Source organism: Podarcis cretensis (genome assembly GCF_951804945.1).
Source record: "Podarcis cretensis genome assembly, chromosome: 2".
Taxonomy (NCBI): domain Eukaryota; kingdom Metazoa; phylum Chordata; class Lepidosauria; order Squamata; family Lacertidae; genus Podarcis; species Podarcis cretensis.
The window spans coordinates 55,675,469-55,691,864 of NC_137171.1; the positions used below are offsets into that span (position 1 = coordinate 55,675,469).

The 16,396-nt window shown below is 42.3% G+C and overlaps 1 protein-coding gene across 10 annotated transcripts in view; it reads right to left on the bottom strand.

Annotated features, from left to right (window-relative positions):
* Positions 1-16,396, bottom strand: part of ARHGAP26 (Rho GTPase activating protein 26) — a 215,783-nt gene that overhangs the window by 71,695 nt on the left and 127,692 nt on the right. For all 10 annotated transcript variants that reach the window (XM_079967947.1, XM_079967952.1, XM_079967949.1 and 7 more), the window contains 2 exons: positions 16,216-16,274; positions 13,577-13,682 (listed from right to left, as the gene is read on the bottom strand). In XM_079967947.1, the coding sequence (XP_079824073.1) occupies positions 13,577-13,682; positions 16,216-16,274 (165 nt within the window). The remainder of the gene's footprint in view (positions 1-13,576; positions 13,683-16,215; positions 16,275-16,396) is intronic.

Sequence of the window (16,396 nt, forward strand, 5' to 3'; positions counted from 1 at the left end):
CTGGATCTCTCAGCGGCGTTTGATACCATCGACCATGACATCCTTCTGGACCGTCTTGAGGGGCTGGGAGCTGGGGGCACTGTCATACAGTGGTTCCGCTCCTTCCTCCTGGGCCGTGTTCAGAAAGTGGTGGTGGGGGATGAGTGTTCAGACCCCTGGGCTCTCACTTGTGGGGTGCCTCAGGGTTCTGTCCTCTCCCCCATGCTTTTCAACATCTACATGCAGCCGCTGGGAGGGATCATCAGGAGGTTTGGGCTGGGTGTTCATCAGTATGCAGATGATACCCAGCTCTACCTCTCTTTTAAATCAGAACCAGTGAAGGCGGTAAAGGTCCTGTGTGAGTGTCTGGAAGCGGTTGGAGGATGGATGGCGGCTAACAGATTGAGAAGTACTGTTTTTGGGGGACAGGAGGCGGGCAGGTGTGGAGGATTCCCTGGTCCTGAATGGGGTAACTGTGCCCCTGAAGGACCAGGTGCGCAGCCTGGGAGTCATTTTGGACTCACAGCTGTCCATGGAGGCACAGGTCAAATCTGTATCCAGGGCAGCTGTTTACCAGCTCCATCTGGTACGTAGGCTGAGACCCTATCTGCCTGCAGACTGTCTCGCCAGAGTGGTGCATGCTCTGGTTATCTCCCGCTTGGACTACTGCAATGCGCTCTACGTGGGGCTACCTTTGAAGGTGACCCGGAAACTACAACTAATCCAGAATGCGGCAGCTAGACTGGTGACTGGGAGCGGCCGCCGAGACCATATAACACCGGTCTTGAAAGACCTACATTGGCTCCCAGTACGTTTCCGAGCACAACTCAAAGTGTTGGTGCTGACCTTTAAAGCCCTAAATGGCCTCGGTCCAGTATATCTGAAGGAGCGTCTCCTCCCCCATCGGTCTGCCCGGACACTGAGGTCCAGCTCCGAGGGCCTTCTGGCGGTTCCCTCACTGCGAGAGGCCAAGTTGCAGGGAACCAGGCAGAGGGCCTTCTCGGTGGTGGCGCCCGCCCTGTGGAATGCCCTCCCATTGGATGTCAAGGCGATGGACAACTACCTGACATTCAGAAAACATCTGAAGGCAGCCCTGTTCAGGGAAGTTTTTAATATGTGATATTTTAGTGTATTTTTTATCTCTGTTGGAAGCCGCCCAGAGTGGCTGGGGAAACCCAGCCAGATGGGCGGGGTATAAATAATAAATTATTATTATTATTATTATTATTAAATTATTATTCATTATAATTACTACTACATATTTCATTTGACCTCTTACCTACCCTTCACTATGAGGTCTCAGTCTGCAGCAATTTATATATAAAGTATTAAAAACAGTAAAAATAGATTACAATCAAAATAATAGGATGGGTTCAAAAATATATGTTTCAGGTGTTGGAAGCTAAGGTAAAGATGTACACACACATACATACCAAACTTGTGAAGGCGGCAGAACTACGAAGAGGGTCCCCTCTGCAAATCTAAACACCCAAAAGGGTCTGTAGGGAAGTAGGTGGTGTTTCATATATTTAGGCCTAAGTTACTTTAGAATATAAATGGTAATGCGAGCACTTTGCCTTCAGCCCAGAAAGAAAGCAGCAACAACAGCAACTCTTTTAAACAAGGGGCTATGTTGGTTCTAAATGGAATCCCAGCAAGTAAACTGGAAGCTGCATTTTCTGAATCATCTTCAAGGGCAGTCCTCTTCAGGGAAAAAGTAGCCTGCCATCAAGAATTATGGCCTCGTGGCTGCTGAGGCCATGAGGATGTCAGGTGATAGACAGGTAGGCAAACTGGGCAGACTCACCTACCTGTCAAAATGGCCCTCTGGGGATAAGGGATGTCAGTGGGCCTGGGCCTGTTCCCCACCCTGATTTGGACTCTCCTCCATCACAGGTCTAAAATGGTTTCATATTGTTTAAATTATAATAGTGGTAAATAATAATAAAGTGACCTATTTTAATTCCAACCACCTGTGTCCAACACCTTTGCTCTCGTAAATGGTCAATGGCTGCGCCAAGCTGGCTGCACCAGTTCTTTCTACAAGAACACTGCCTATGAGATTGAAAAGTTGTCTTTGGTGTTATTTAACAAAGATTCAAGTAATTTAATAGATGCAACATGGATGGGATTAGGGTGGGAGGGGGTGGCAGGTAATGCCAACAACGAATTAAAAACAGCAATAGGTACAAGCTGTCAAGATTCTTTGAAAAAAAAATTAATAGTTTAAGAAGTCATACCCTAGAAACTGTGCACCAACCTTCACCATTCTGGTGCCCTCCAGAAATTTTGGACTGCAATTTTCATAATCCCTAACCAGAGTAGGCAATAGGGATGATAGCAGTTGTAGTCCAAAACACCCAATGGCTTGGGGAAGGCTGCCTCAGACAACCCATGAAACAATAAGCATACAAAAATGCAAATACACTGCAACAGGAGACAGAATGAAAAATGTAGGGTTTTGCAAGTGACAGTTATCAGAAGGAGGCAGTGTTAAATGTGAAGCAAATTAGTCCTGCAAATAGCTAGCGCGCTCTCTCTCTCTCTCTCTCTCTCTCTCTCTCTCTCTCTCTGTGTGTGTGTGTGTGTGTGTGTATCTACATCTATATCAAATTTTTGCTATGATGGTTTAACCAAATCAAAGTCTGCATGTGTGGCAACCTCCAGACAGCCTATAAAGCAAGGCCCCAGCCCTTCAAAGTCTTAGAACAAAAATGAAGAAGCTTAAGAAAATAATGGTAGCTTGGACAGTTCACAAATGGAAACATGACACTAAATTCAGGGACTCTGAAGCATCTGCTCTTCAAACGGCAGTTACAGGTGGTTTCAGTTAAGCACAATCAAAACTAGGCAAGCAGATTGGTTGCACAAGGATTTTGGGTAATTGACAGTATGCTCTTTCAAGCATTGCCCTAGTTTAACTTTGAAGCAAAACAAACACCACAGAAACTCAGGGCAACTGAGAAAAACACTCAAAAAAGTGTCATACCTCCAACACCAAATCAGAAACCAAGGGATGATTAAATCTGAGGTAAAAGCCTTCACTTCCACAAATATTATTACATCAAATTATATTAACTGTCATTGCAGCCTTTCCCTTTAGTTCATACCATGCTTTATTTTATTATTTTATTTCCGTACTAATTATTTTTTTAAAAAACACACCTTTATTGCTGCCATCAATTCTTTTTGTGGTTTGATATGGGCCGTGCTTACTCAGCTTCATGCTAAGGATATGCCCTTTAAAATAATCCCAAACATCTCATTTATCAGATCCGGGTTGTTTTTTGTTTGTTTTTGTACCGCTGGATGTCAGCATTCTTAATCCAACACAGTGATGCCACGACTCTTCAGATACTGTCCTGCTTCAACAGCTATAGTCTGTGAGTAGACCTTGAAACCTATACCCTCAAAGACACTAAGGCCTCCTTATCTCATAAGCAATCCTTTACTTTGGAGTTACTCAGCAACTTTGAACTCAGGTGTATACTTTGTTGTGGGCATACGGCTCAAGTTTGCATATTTTTAGAAGTGCCCAAACTCTCAAGGGCTGGGGAGTGGATGAGCCTCTCCTTCAGACTCCACCTGGTGTTCAACTGATGGAACTTGGACTGAAGCACCAAGGAACCCACAGCAAAATTCCCTTGAAACAGCCCTGAGGAGGCTCCCTTACACCAATACTCAAGATCTCCAAGACTGCCGATGGGGGACCTGATGAGCTCTCTGATATCTTCAGTCAGTGTGTAGTCTGGGTGGTCTTCCACAGAATTTAGCACTCCTGGGATTATTTCTTAATCACCATGAAATGATGACTACCCAGAACAACCAACTATAGGGAATTGACCTAATTCCTAGTATTCTCCTCTTTCATTGCCACCTTTTATTCCCCTGTGCAGCACCCACAGATTGCTTATGGAATTATTCCAACCACCATTTAGCAATAACTTTTGGACATCCCAACCACCTACCATTTAGAAAAACCTTTCAAGGAATAAATTATATATGTTGCAGGGTATGCATAGGATAGTCATGGCTCTGCACTAATCCACAGAAGGAGGGAATTCCAGGTGTGAGGAGAGATCATGATTGGGCAAGGGAATACCCTTGTGTGGAGATTCTCTAGACCCTGGAATCAGAACATATTCTCAAGAACACAAAATGCACAGTGTCAGGAGAGGGTGTGGCTGTTAGGTGAATTGGCATGATAGGGGAATACTAGCCCATCAGGCTCCTCTCACACATGCCCTGTGGGGCTTGTCTGAAGCCCTCTGTCCTGTTGTACAGTCACTAAACTCAAGCTGCCCTTAGGCCTCAAGGTTAATATATCCTTATTACAGGCAACTCAAAATATGAGTGTGGGGCAAAGCTGCTCTTGTAGCTCACATTGTGGGGAAATATTTTCACTCAGTTGTGAATACTGCTCTTTGAAAAAGTTGTTTTCTGGCCAGAGGTACACATTTTTTCCACGCAAGGTCAAAGCACCCAATTTGCTTTTGGGAAGGTGGGGAAGGCAATGTTTATGTAGCAAAGCCCAGAGAATTAATGTGAAGCCTTTTTAAGACTTCAGAGTTCAGTGGAAATTCCCAGACAATATTGGATTCAAACAGTTTCCTGGAAACACAAATCAGTCAAGTAGCAACATAAACAGCCACCACAAGAGTGAAGGAAGTAGGGCCTCATCCAGAACCATAAGCCTAGTGGGGAAAATGGTGGAGACATGGGGCAAGCAGTAACACTGCAGAACCTGGTGGACAGAGCTGAGGTAATTGCTTCTAACTCTGGAGTGGTCTTGGTTACTCCCAATAAGTCGTAGCAAAATCGCACCCCATGATCAGTCCAGTTGCTTGCTCTGCTTCCCAAAATCAAAAGGATGTCATGCCAATAATACATTTGTGCTGATTGTCCATTAAGCAGGTGCCTTTGTGTGGAGCTGCAGAAAGACTATCTTCACTTTTTCAGGGGCTGTGAATCCAAAGGAAACACTGGATAGGAAGCAAGACTGCTTCTCTCAGGTCACAATGACCTTTTTTAAAATTAGAGTCATGTGGTTTATTTATTTTTTGTGCCAGTGGAAGGGTGGAGGGGAGAGGAAGTAGGGAGGGAGCAGGCTTGCTATCCAAACCAAGGCAAAGACAACAACCGAAAACAGAAGTAAATGCTATGACACAGTGCCATTGAGGGTTGTGTAACCTTCAATCTTGGCTGTAAATAACTAGCTATTGTTTTACAGAACCAGTAGGAACCATTTAGAACAAGAAGGAAACAACCTGCACAAGAGATTAATTAAGAAATTGTTTGCTACAAATGTCTTTGTTTATAAAAGCACCATCCCATTTATATAGCGAAGGAAGTGTGCAAGTGTTTGAGTTACATAGAACTCTGCCAGAAGAGCTGCAGAAAATTTTGAAGAGAACATTCTATATAAGGCAATGCATTTCATTAACCAACACATACTAGTGAATCATTATGCAAAGTTCTGAATCCCATAAAGCTCTTCTAGCAAAGCCCTTGAGTATATTCCCTTAGCTTCTGGGTGGGGTGGGGTGGGGAATCTATTGGATTGAACAGATAGTTGAGAAGGTATTATTGCACCAAAACAGGAGCTGTGCCACACTGGATGAGAATGAATGATGCTGGCCACAAATCCACATGTGCGTAGAGGATGGAGAGAGAGAGAGAGTGCTCACCCTACCCCTAAATCAGATGTTCAACATTATTATTTTTTGGCCTTGCAAGGAAAATAAACCAATAGCTTGCTATAAAACAAGAACTCTGCGTGTAAGGCGATAAGAAGCAGGATGAAGTAATGGCAACCCAAAAGCACATCCAAGAACCACTGGTGAACAGCAGCTGTACAAACTGTTTATTTAAAAACAACTGAAGACATTTTTTTAAAGTGCGGTCACCATTTCAGAATAACCAAGGCCAAGCTAGAAGCTAAAGATAACTATTTTGTTCCCTCAGTACAAACAATTATGCTGAATATTCTGCTGCTGCCCTCATATGCCTCTTAGAAGACGGTTACATTATTGTATATTTATTACTTCTCTGCCTCATCCTGTCTTACAATTATATTCAATATGTAGTGAAAACTGAAAACAGTCAGAAAACCGAAGTGCCTATAAAATCATACTGACAAATTCAACAAGTGAATCAGGGGAGATGCAAAGACCAGCCTAATTCCAAAAAAATGAACATCTTCACAATCTATAACTTTGATAATATAGGATTATTTGCATAAGAACATTCACTTGAAAATATGGATTTAAATAATTATTTCCCACTATACAGCACTGTATGTATAATATGGCAAAACTTTCTTTTTCTTGAACCTCACTTATGTTACTTTAGAACTGCTGATTATCTCCTTTCTCTGCAATAATTCACAAGCAATTACCCAGATAACATATCATGGCTAGTCATGAAATTTAGACTGCAATCTCACTTACCTGGGACTAAGCTCCATTGAACTCAGTGCAATCCTATACTTGAATAGACATATATAGACTTCTACTATTAATCCATTTACAGCTTTACTTAGACAAGTTTTGTTTCATGGACAGCAATACATTGGCCCAGTCACTTCTTACTTTGCTAGGGGCTGGGGTATTGTTTAGGGTTTTTTGTTTGGCAGGGGTTGTTACTAGGGCTGGGTGATAGCAACATTTCAACATCACGGTGTATCACCAGCCAAACACCGTGGTTTGGCGATATACAGCGATGTGGAATGATTTTGCCTCTGCCCGAGAGACACTGGATGAAACTGCCCCAACTCTCATCTCATGGGCTGTGACAATGCAGCTTGTTTGTGCTGCTCAGCTGGGGGGAAGGATCATCGTTCCCCCCCCCCAACTGAGACAGCAGCGGGGATCCTTTAACTGTTCAATGGAGGGAGTGGCAACCGTACTCTCCTCAACTGGGCAGTTTCACAGAGCCCCTGTCCCATTGCTGGCTTGCAGAGCCAGCACCGGGCTGGGGGCTCCTTTAACTGCTCAACTGAGGCAAGGGCAGCTGCACACTCCTCAGTCAAGCAGTTTAAAGATGCAGAGGGAGGAACAAGCTATATCGGCACCTCGCGGTCTTATTAGGGCAGAGTGGGATGGCGGTTTCACTCAGTGATATATCGCTGGTGAAACTGCTGCCACTCCTGAGTCCCTCTGCTAACAGCGCCCACTGAAGGAAGGAACTCTTGACTCCCTCCAGTGGACAATGCTAGCAGAGGGACTCAGGAGCGCTGGCGGTTTCAACAGCGATACACCGCTGAGTGAAGCCGACATTGTGGTATGCTCCTCATATCAGTCGTGGACGATATATCAATATATCACCCAGGCCTAGTTGTTGTTGTTATTTTTGGTATCTTTGTTATATACCTTATGAGTTGTGTCAAAATTGTTCAATTTGGTTGTGTACTTTTTGATATTTTGTTTATTGTTTATGACTACTTTTTCTGTTTGTTGTGTAATTTTTATATGTTGTAAGCCACCTTGAGCATAGTTTTAACTTTGGAAAGATAGATAGATTGATAGATAGATGATAGACAGATAGATAGATAGATAGACAGACAGATAGATAGATAGATAGATAGATAGATAGATAGATAGATAGAATCTTGCGTAAACAGGGACATAATTAAAGATAATCAGAATAAATTGTGTACACTCATTTTTTTAAAGTATGTTTTTCTCTAGGCTCATTTATTTTTTTGTTTCACAGTATATCAAATTCTTCTTTAAAAGATAGTAAAGTAAAGGTACCCCTGCCCGTACGGGCCAGTCTTGACAGACTCTAGGGTTGTGTGCTCATCTCACTCTATAGGCCGGGAGCCAGCACTGTCTGCAGACACTTCCGGGTCACGTGGCCAGCGTGACGAAGCTGCATCTGGCGAGCCAGCGCAGCACACGGAATGCAGTTTACCTTCCCGCTAGTAAGCGGTCCCTATTTATCTACTTGCACCCAGGGGTGCTTTCGAACTGCTAGGTTGGCAGGCGCTGGGACCGAGCGACGGGAGCGCACCCCGCCACGGGGATTCGAACCGCCGACCTTTCGATCGGCAAGTCCTAGGCGCTGAGACTTTGAACCACAGCGCCATCCGCGTCCCTCTCTTTAAAAGATAATCAAGCTCTATTATATGAGTCCATTTCATGCCAAAAGACAATGGGTTTTTAAAAAGCTCTACCAGAAGAAGAAAATTGTATTCATACCAGTCAATACTACCCCCACACATGCTGGTCATGAAACATTCCAGAGCTCCTACTTCAAGTACCCAAGGCTAAACTCCTGGCATCAGTCCAACACCACAGTGACCTACTTTGCAAAGCAGAAGTGCTTCTATTCAATTTAGGAGAAAACAAATATTTCTGGCCTTCAAGATGTGAAATTCCTACACTCACTTTATAGTGAAGCAATTTGTCCACACTGCAAGTCATGTAACAGCCATAAAATATGAAGGGGAGGCCAACTTTGTCTATGAAGAACAGGTTCAAGGTGTAGCCAGTTTAAAAAACAATCAAGAATTTCCATTTTGGAAACCCCCTATTCAAACCTTATTCTCCAGAATATATCTTGAAATAATATTGGCTTAGAATGGTTTCATAAAATGGCAAGCCCAGGGTCACGAGACATGACCTAGATGTTGCTGGGCAAGATTATAGAGAAGGAACAACTAAGCCACATTCATAAAGTCATGACGTACGTCATTCTTTGTGGCCTTTCTTGGCAATGTTTGGGCTATCTCTAGTGCCTCTTGGTAGTCTCCCATAATGCCAGATGTTCCAACTGCTTCCATCCTCCTCCACAGCATAAACCAGAGCCAGTTTAGTGCAGCAGTGAAGAGTGTTGGACTGGACCTGGGAGACTAGGGTTCAAATCCTCACTCAGCCGTCAAGCTCCCTGGCTGACCTTGGACCAGTCACAGTCTCTCTGCTTAAACTATCTCATAGGGTTGTTGTGAGGATAAAAATGGCAAGGAGGAAAATCTTGTATACCCCTTCCAGCTCCTTGGAAGAAAGGTGGCATAGAAATGTAATACACGAACCCCACAAAATGGTAATAAATGAGCAGGAATAAATATTTTTCTGATTTTTAAAACGTATTATATTCAATAAAATGCTTTGACTCTGATTAAACTCAATCTCTCAATACAAGCTATAGAGGGATTGAAACAGGAACAACAGGTACTTCACACCTAGGTGAAGGCTGACAGAGGCCTTTAATGTGATAATTGTTCAAAATTGTGTGGGTTAATATCTGTGCCAGCTTCATATCTGGTCTCCTTGGAGAGCTACATCAAACATCACCTCTTCCTGTCCAATCATAACAAATGTTAAATACACACCTCATACTATATTATCCTTCTCTCCTATTGACAAAAGAACTCACTTCCATACACAAATATAGAGATTCATACCTTCCCTTGCAAAGTCTGTATCTGGAATTTATTGAGGGATAGTGAAGAGAGACATTTTGTTCATCCTAAATTACCAGTACTTTATTTCAAAATTTCCCCAGATCTGGGATTATGTTTGTTGATCTCTGTCACACCAAACAACAACAAAACACAGTCACAGTGTTTTGAACACTAAATAATTTCAAAGTTGCCCTTTAAAACAGATGGATAAGCAAACTCTACAAAAACTTCCTAGGTATTTATGACAGCTAGGGCATCAACTTGGCCAGATCTATACAGTCCATTGGAGGGAAGTATCATAATAAGTATCCTACATTTTATCTTTCCTGTGTTCACTACTCAGATGTGCACACAAATTCTATCTTACACACACATCAGAATGCATGAATCGGAATTTGTATGAATCTGTGACGTCTATTATGAGGAAATGTCTTTATAATAATATTTTAAAATATTCTAGTATTCTGCTTTAATAGCCTGACCGATAAACTAATTCCAGGAAAACTTGAAATGAAGGTAAATAATGGCATGGAAACACTCCATGAAATTAGGACAGCCAATATGCTATCTAGCCTTTCAAATTAAAGGTGTTGCTTGGCTAAGTTGCCATGCAGAGGCGCCTAAAGGAATTATTCTGTCAGCACAAACACATTAAAGCATTCTTTGTCATATTATCTTTATACACCTGTGGTTCCACCTCTTCCCCTTCCTTCACACCCCTTCTGAAAACTCACTGATCCATTGATTTGCAAAGCTCAATCCCCAACAAGCATCAAGAACCTGTGACAATATTTCACCACATTTTACTGAACTGCCCTCGTTTTTTCCTCCTTCCATTACTTTGCCATTGTCTGTTCCACAGTATGATCTCCTTGGTAGCAGGGAACTGTGTACACCACATATAAAACTGTGTAAGCATCACAAACATGATGGTGGGGTATAAATAACAAATACCATCACTTTTTTATGTGCAACAATACAAAACCCTTCTGCTCTCTCTTTGCAACAAACAAATGAGACAGATACCATTCGTCCCACTTGACTTGCGGAGAACCATGGCAGCATGTGATTAATCCAAGGGAACTCGGCAAATCTATAGCTATGCAGGGATCTGAACACAGCAATTTTGGGATGCTTTTAAGCTTTGCCAAAATGCAGGGGCAGGGGAGCATTCAGTGAACATTTCCACTCCCCATGATGTCCCACACTGTTCCATTGATACTAAAGACCTATTTGTGAAAGAGAAAAACTTCTCACAGGGAAATGGATATTAGAGGGAAATGATATGCATCTCTTTTTGGTGAGGCAACTAAATTGATGCTTCCTTGTCCCAATCTAGCCAAGGAGATGCCATCTATTCACACCGTTACTTTCAACTCACCAAGCTTGTCATCCATTCAGATTTTGCCCCAACTAGTCATGCATTAAGTGCACATACCCCAAACTAGTTTGGAGCAAACATCTGCTGCACAGTACTAGCAAGCAAAAAATACTGCCAGAAACAAGATAGGAAGCGTCAGCCTGGTTACCTGAGTTACAGGCAGCTGTCTTCTTCCTCCCCAGCCCCCCACCCACCCAATCCAAAGTAGGCACTTGCTCTCAGCAATAATGTCAAGTATCTAAAAAAGATGACATTATGACCATGTGGCCACTCACTTTCACCCAGTGATCCCTGATTAACTGGATCGCAAAGTGAACAAGCCTTTTCAAGAAAACGACAATGAAGCTGAAGCTGAAGCAAGGAAAGAACATGCACAAACAGGTGTGAAAAAAATACTCAAAATAGTAGGAGAAGGGAGACTCTTTCACTTCCCCACAAATGGCAAGATTTACATGAACAACTGAACCTCACAGTGCAAAACTACATTTGACCATGTGTTAGGTCTAGAGAACCCTATCTGTAAAGTTAAACACATTCTTTTCTTAATAAGATTTCATGTTTCTCCTTAAACTGCTTATCAATAACGCGTATGGTAAAAGAGAACACATCTTGAAGCAGCCACCCTCTCTCACTCCTCCTTTTCCAAGTGTAACAAAAATCTTCTCTCGGTTTTGAACTTTTTTTTTTTTTCAAATGAACTCATCATCACAACATTCCAGAAAAAGGTTTGGCTGCTAGAATTATCTGGAATTCCATATTCTTTTAGGGAAAGCTTTCAATTTTAAAAAATTTTTTTTTACTAAGATCCAAACCAGCTTTCTGGTTTTAAAAGCCATGCTCTTCATTGCATGAACACATAGTCAAAACAGCATCTGGACTCTGTCTTCTTAAAGCACATTTCAAAGTTTGTTTGTTTTCCCTGTTTTATATTGCTATCTGTGTGCTGTTCCAGAAAGGTATTTATAGCCGAACTCATTCCAGCATTTTCCAAAGCCCTCTATGTTATTCCTGTACACATATTCCTCTGATACAGAGAGGAGGATGGCAAGTCACAGCCTACTAACTCTTATAACTGACACATAAAGCTGCTTAGTCATTCCAGATGTTTTTCCCTTCAAATGCTAAGCAAAGGAGTGTTTTGGCAGTTGGAGCAGGGGGAAGTAATTTGAATGAGTCATGTAGCTCTGTTTTGCCACTATAACCCACATGTCTACCATCGCCATAGCAGAGACAAATTTTCATGACTGTAAAAACAGATGACGAAAATGAAGGTGGATTAAAAGGTAGAAAGTGGAACAGCACTGTGCAGTGAGAGCTTTTATTAACAGTAGAATTTGCTGAGTAAATGCAACAAATTAAATTCCCTTTCAGACCATTGCTAACACTCCTATGGCATCTATTATGACTACAAAAGTCAAGTTTATTAACAAATGCATAAGCTCAAATTGCAATGAAATGTTATGCAAGGGTTAACTGAAAGCAGCATCATGAAACTGTCCACGTGTTTCCTAACATTTTGGTTTGAATTTGTCATTTTAAAAAATAGGTTTTGGAATATGCTTAGATTATTGTACTAAATTATAATTTTGCCTAAAATGTGCACATGATAAGCAAATTGGTTATGATGTTAGGAGAGCATAAATGCATCTCTGGTATATGGGTGGGAGGCTAAAACCAGCCACAGAAGAGGGGGAGCATTTGGATCAGGACTGTGACACAGGTTTTAAATCTCATGCATACATGTACATAGAAACAGAGAGAAAAGGAAAAATTTTCCAATAGATAGTCGCCCCCCCCCAAGTGCTTCACAATCTGGGTAAACTGCAGAGGGGACAACAAAAATGCACAGTGTAGAAACGCCCCCTCCCCCAGTGGCCAATAGCAGCTTTTAGGGATGGTCTGCACTGGAGAACTGACAGAGGAGGGAAGGGCTGGTGTCTGGTGTCTGTTCTAGTTTAACGCTCTGAAAGAACAAGAAAGAGAGCTCCTCATCAGGACCAGCCACTTTTTCTTTTTCTAAGGATCTGCCAGAGGAGGTTTGTCAAATATATGTATCACATAAAACGTCACATAAACAAACTGGGCTTTGCAACTGCATTACAACTGGGGCAGAGCAGCTATATCTTGGATTTTCTACACTGAACAACAGTACAGTTCCATGCGTATTTTCATTCCCTGTTTCAATCTTCTTCCCAAATCTCTAACTTGTGTTTCTTGCAAGAGCAACATGTTCCAAAACAGGGAACAGATACTTGACCTCATATGCCTTAGTCACAAACCAACCACCCAGTACCACAAATATGCAGAGCAGAGATTGTGAAAAGCCTGGGCAGGTATCAGCTGGGGATTCTTTAGATTAGGGGTGTCCAATTTTGGTATTAAGGGAGGCAGCTTATTCTCCAGTGAGTGGGCTAGGAGACAGAAGTATATCCTTCATGGAGGGTCATGCTTTAATAAAATCAATGACACATACTCATAGTTATGGAGCACATGCATCCAAGGCATGACTAAAAGCTCTGGTAGGGCTGTCGATTGGTCACCTCTGCTTTTGATGCACAGAACCCTGTTCCAAAGCATGGCTTTAAACAAGATGCATGGGGGCAGAAGAGCTATCCATATTATTGAACAGTCTTCACCAACCTGCCACCCTTCAGATGTTTGGGACTACAATTTTCATCAGCCCCATAGAGCATGACCATAGTCAAAAATATCTGGAGGTTGGCAAAGGGTGTCTTAGATGGTTATTCTGTTTTTCCACCTTGAAGGCTGTAGAAAAGCAGCCAACAGTTTATGAAAGCCAATGCACTTACTTTGCCAAGTGATTCATGAGCAAATGGAGCATCTGCCTATTTTTCTCAGGGAGCCTGTGTACTAAGGTATGGATCTCCGAGGTTCGAGATTCTTGATTCTCCAGTTCTGCAACATGATAAGATATTTCTCAGAATAGATCTGTCTTTATTGCATCAACAAACAACTTTACAATACAACTCTAAATCCCCGGATTTCCTTTAATTATATTTTTATAACATGCACTATAAATAGAAAGATATATGCAGAGCTGGTTTAATGATTACAATACAACAATGCACGCAGAACACTTTCAACGTTCAAAATGCTAGGTACTATTATCATTCATTCTGTCAGGCTGCGACAGAGGAACAGATACAGAGCCACTCCATCAGTGCAACTGAGAGACCGGTAACTTCTGATACCTCCTTTCCTTGAACTTTCCAAAACCCCAGCTGGTCAACTAGGAACTTGCAACTAGAAACATGTATTTTGCTTATTTCCTCCTCTCTCCCAATCCATTCTCCTTTTGTGCTGTGTATTTTAAAACAGAACGCCTGAGGGCAGGGGCTGTCTATTTTTAGTAATCTGTAAGCTGCTCTAGGAACATTTTCTTTTAGCAGAATAAGTGAATTAAAAAATACATTGAAATAAATTAATACCACTATAACCTTGTACTATTAATACCTCTATAACCAACTCCCAAACCTCCTGCATAGATCTTTGTTCCCCATAAAAGATGTGGGGAGCTTTTGAGCATAACAAGGTGCTGAAGGAAGTCCTTTTTTCAGCCTGAAAACATGTACAAAAGCCTCAAGTTCATTCACAGCTGCATGCAGATTTCTGCAGACCACTCAGCATTGTGTGGAAAAGCTGTCTGCTTAGAAGCCAACTGTAAAGGGCTCTGTGCTGCCATGAATGAGTGTGGGCCTTCCCACAAATGCTTTCAGGCGTAAAGAAACACCTGTCAACCATCTTGTTATGTTAAAGGAGTAATCTCTCTCTCTCTCTCACACACACACACACAACCTGCCAAGCCTTTTGAAATGAAATTGACCTACATTGGCTCCCAGTATGTTTCCTAGCACAATTCAAAGTGTTGGTGCTGACCTTTAAAGCCCTAAATCGCCTTGGTGCTGTATACCTGAAGGAGCATATCCACTCCCATTGTTCAGCCCAGCCACTGAGGTCCAGCTCTGAAGGCCTTCTGGTGGTTCCCTCACTGCAAGAAGTGAGGTTACAGGGAACCAGGCAGAGGGCCTTCTCGGTAGTGGCACCTGCCCTGTGGGACACCCTTCCATCAGATGTCATGGACATAAGTAACTATACAACCTTTAGAAGACATCTAAACACAGCCCTGTATAAAGAAGTTTTTTAAAGTTTAATGTTTTATTATGTTTTTATATGTGTGGGAAGTCACCCAGAGTGGCTGTTGCATCCAAGTCAGATGGGCAGGGTACAAATAACAACATCATCATCATTAAATTTTTAATTGACACTTTTCACCCACTACCTGCCCTTCTCAAAGTGATCTTTGCCTTGCCCCAGCACTGTTGCCACAGTCTGCCACAACAGCACTCTAATTACAGGAACTCTTATTATCTGGATATGTGGACCACTAGAAATTTGGAATATACAGTTATTCTAGATCTCCATGCATCTATTCCCAGATTTATGCACCACCACAGTCCATTTCTACATACAAGTGCCTTTTTCACAAGTGACTAGTGGACAGAGTGTTGGACTTGGGAGACTTGGCTGCAGATCTCTGCTCAGCCATAAAGTTCACTGGGAGGCTGTAGGGTAGCCCCTCTCCCTTAGCCTAACCTACTTTACTGGGTTGTTGAGACAGTGAGCTAGGAGGGCCCCATGCAGAAGCAATAATAGTACTATGTACTCTTCAACTACTATGTAACCCACATACATGACTTAACCTACATTCCTCTCCCACTTGCCATTCTCATGAGAGCAGCTGGATAAGCATGAGGATTATTTTAAAAATCTGGTGCTTGAATGAAATCAGTTCACTGCCCATTCAAGACAGGGATAGGGTGGTTTTCAGCTATCTCAGTAAGTCTTAATGCAACTTTCAAATTCTACTCTTTGGTCTGAAATACATGACATCAAACTTCAATGAAAAAGCCAGAACGTCTTCCAGGGTGCCTGAGTCATGACACCACCCTGAAATTAAATGGAGGCGTTATCCCTATTGTGACACTCGGCTCCCAGACTGAAATGATTTGACCAGAGAACTAAATTCCATGGAGAAACTCCACAAGCATAGAGGGCTCCCTGTGGCAGGCACTGGTATTCTGGTGCTTGGCTTATTGCTAGAGCCTGGCAACAAGAATCCTATGAAGGTGTGGGAGGGCTAGTAAGATCATCCTGCCTCCCTGGCTCTCTTACTCATGTAATTCTAATTATGTGGGGGAACCGAATAAGTCTAGTCTCTCCAACAGGTATTGGAATCATGGAAAGCAGCACAAATCCAAGTGGCCATGCAAGTATTTCCAGAAAGTTCTGGCACATTTTTATTGAAGCAAGCTCATGGCAGGCATGCTCTCTTGCACCACAGTGCTATTCTTATCTGCAAATCTTACTTTACAAGCTGATGTGCCTCCCCTCAAAAAAAAATAATGTCTCCTTCTGACAAAAGACTTACTTGCTGCTTTGATGAAGCTTCTTTGAAACTGATACATCATGAGCGGTCCAGGGAGCATTCTAGGATACGGAGCGGAACATAGACAAATCACAGCAACAGAACACAAAACAAAATGGCTTGATATGCAGTTGGGAGCATGCCATCCCCGTAAATTCATTCTTAATCATTTATTGATTATTCA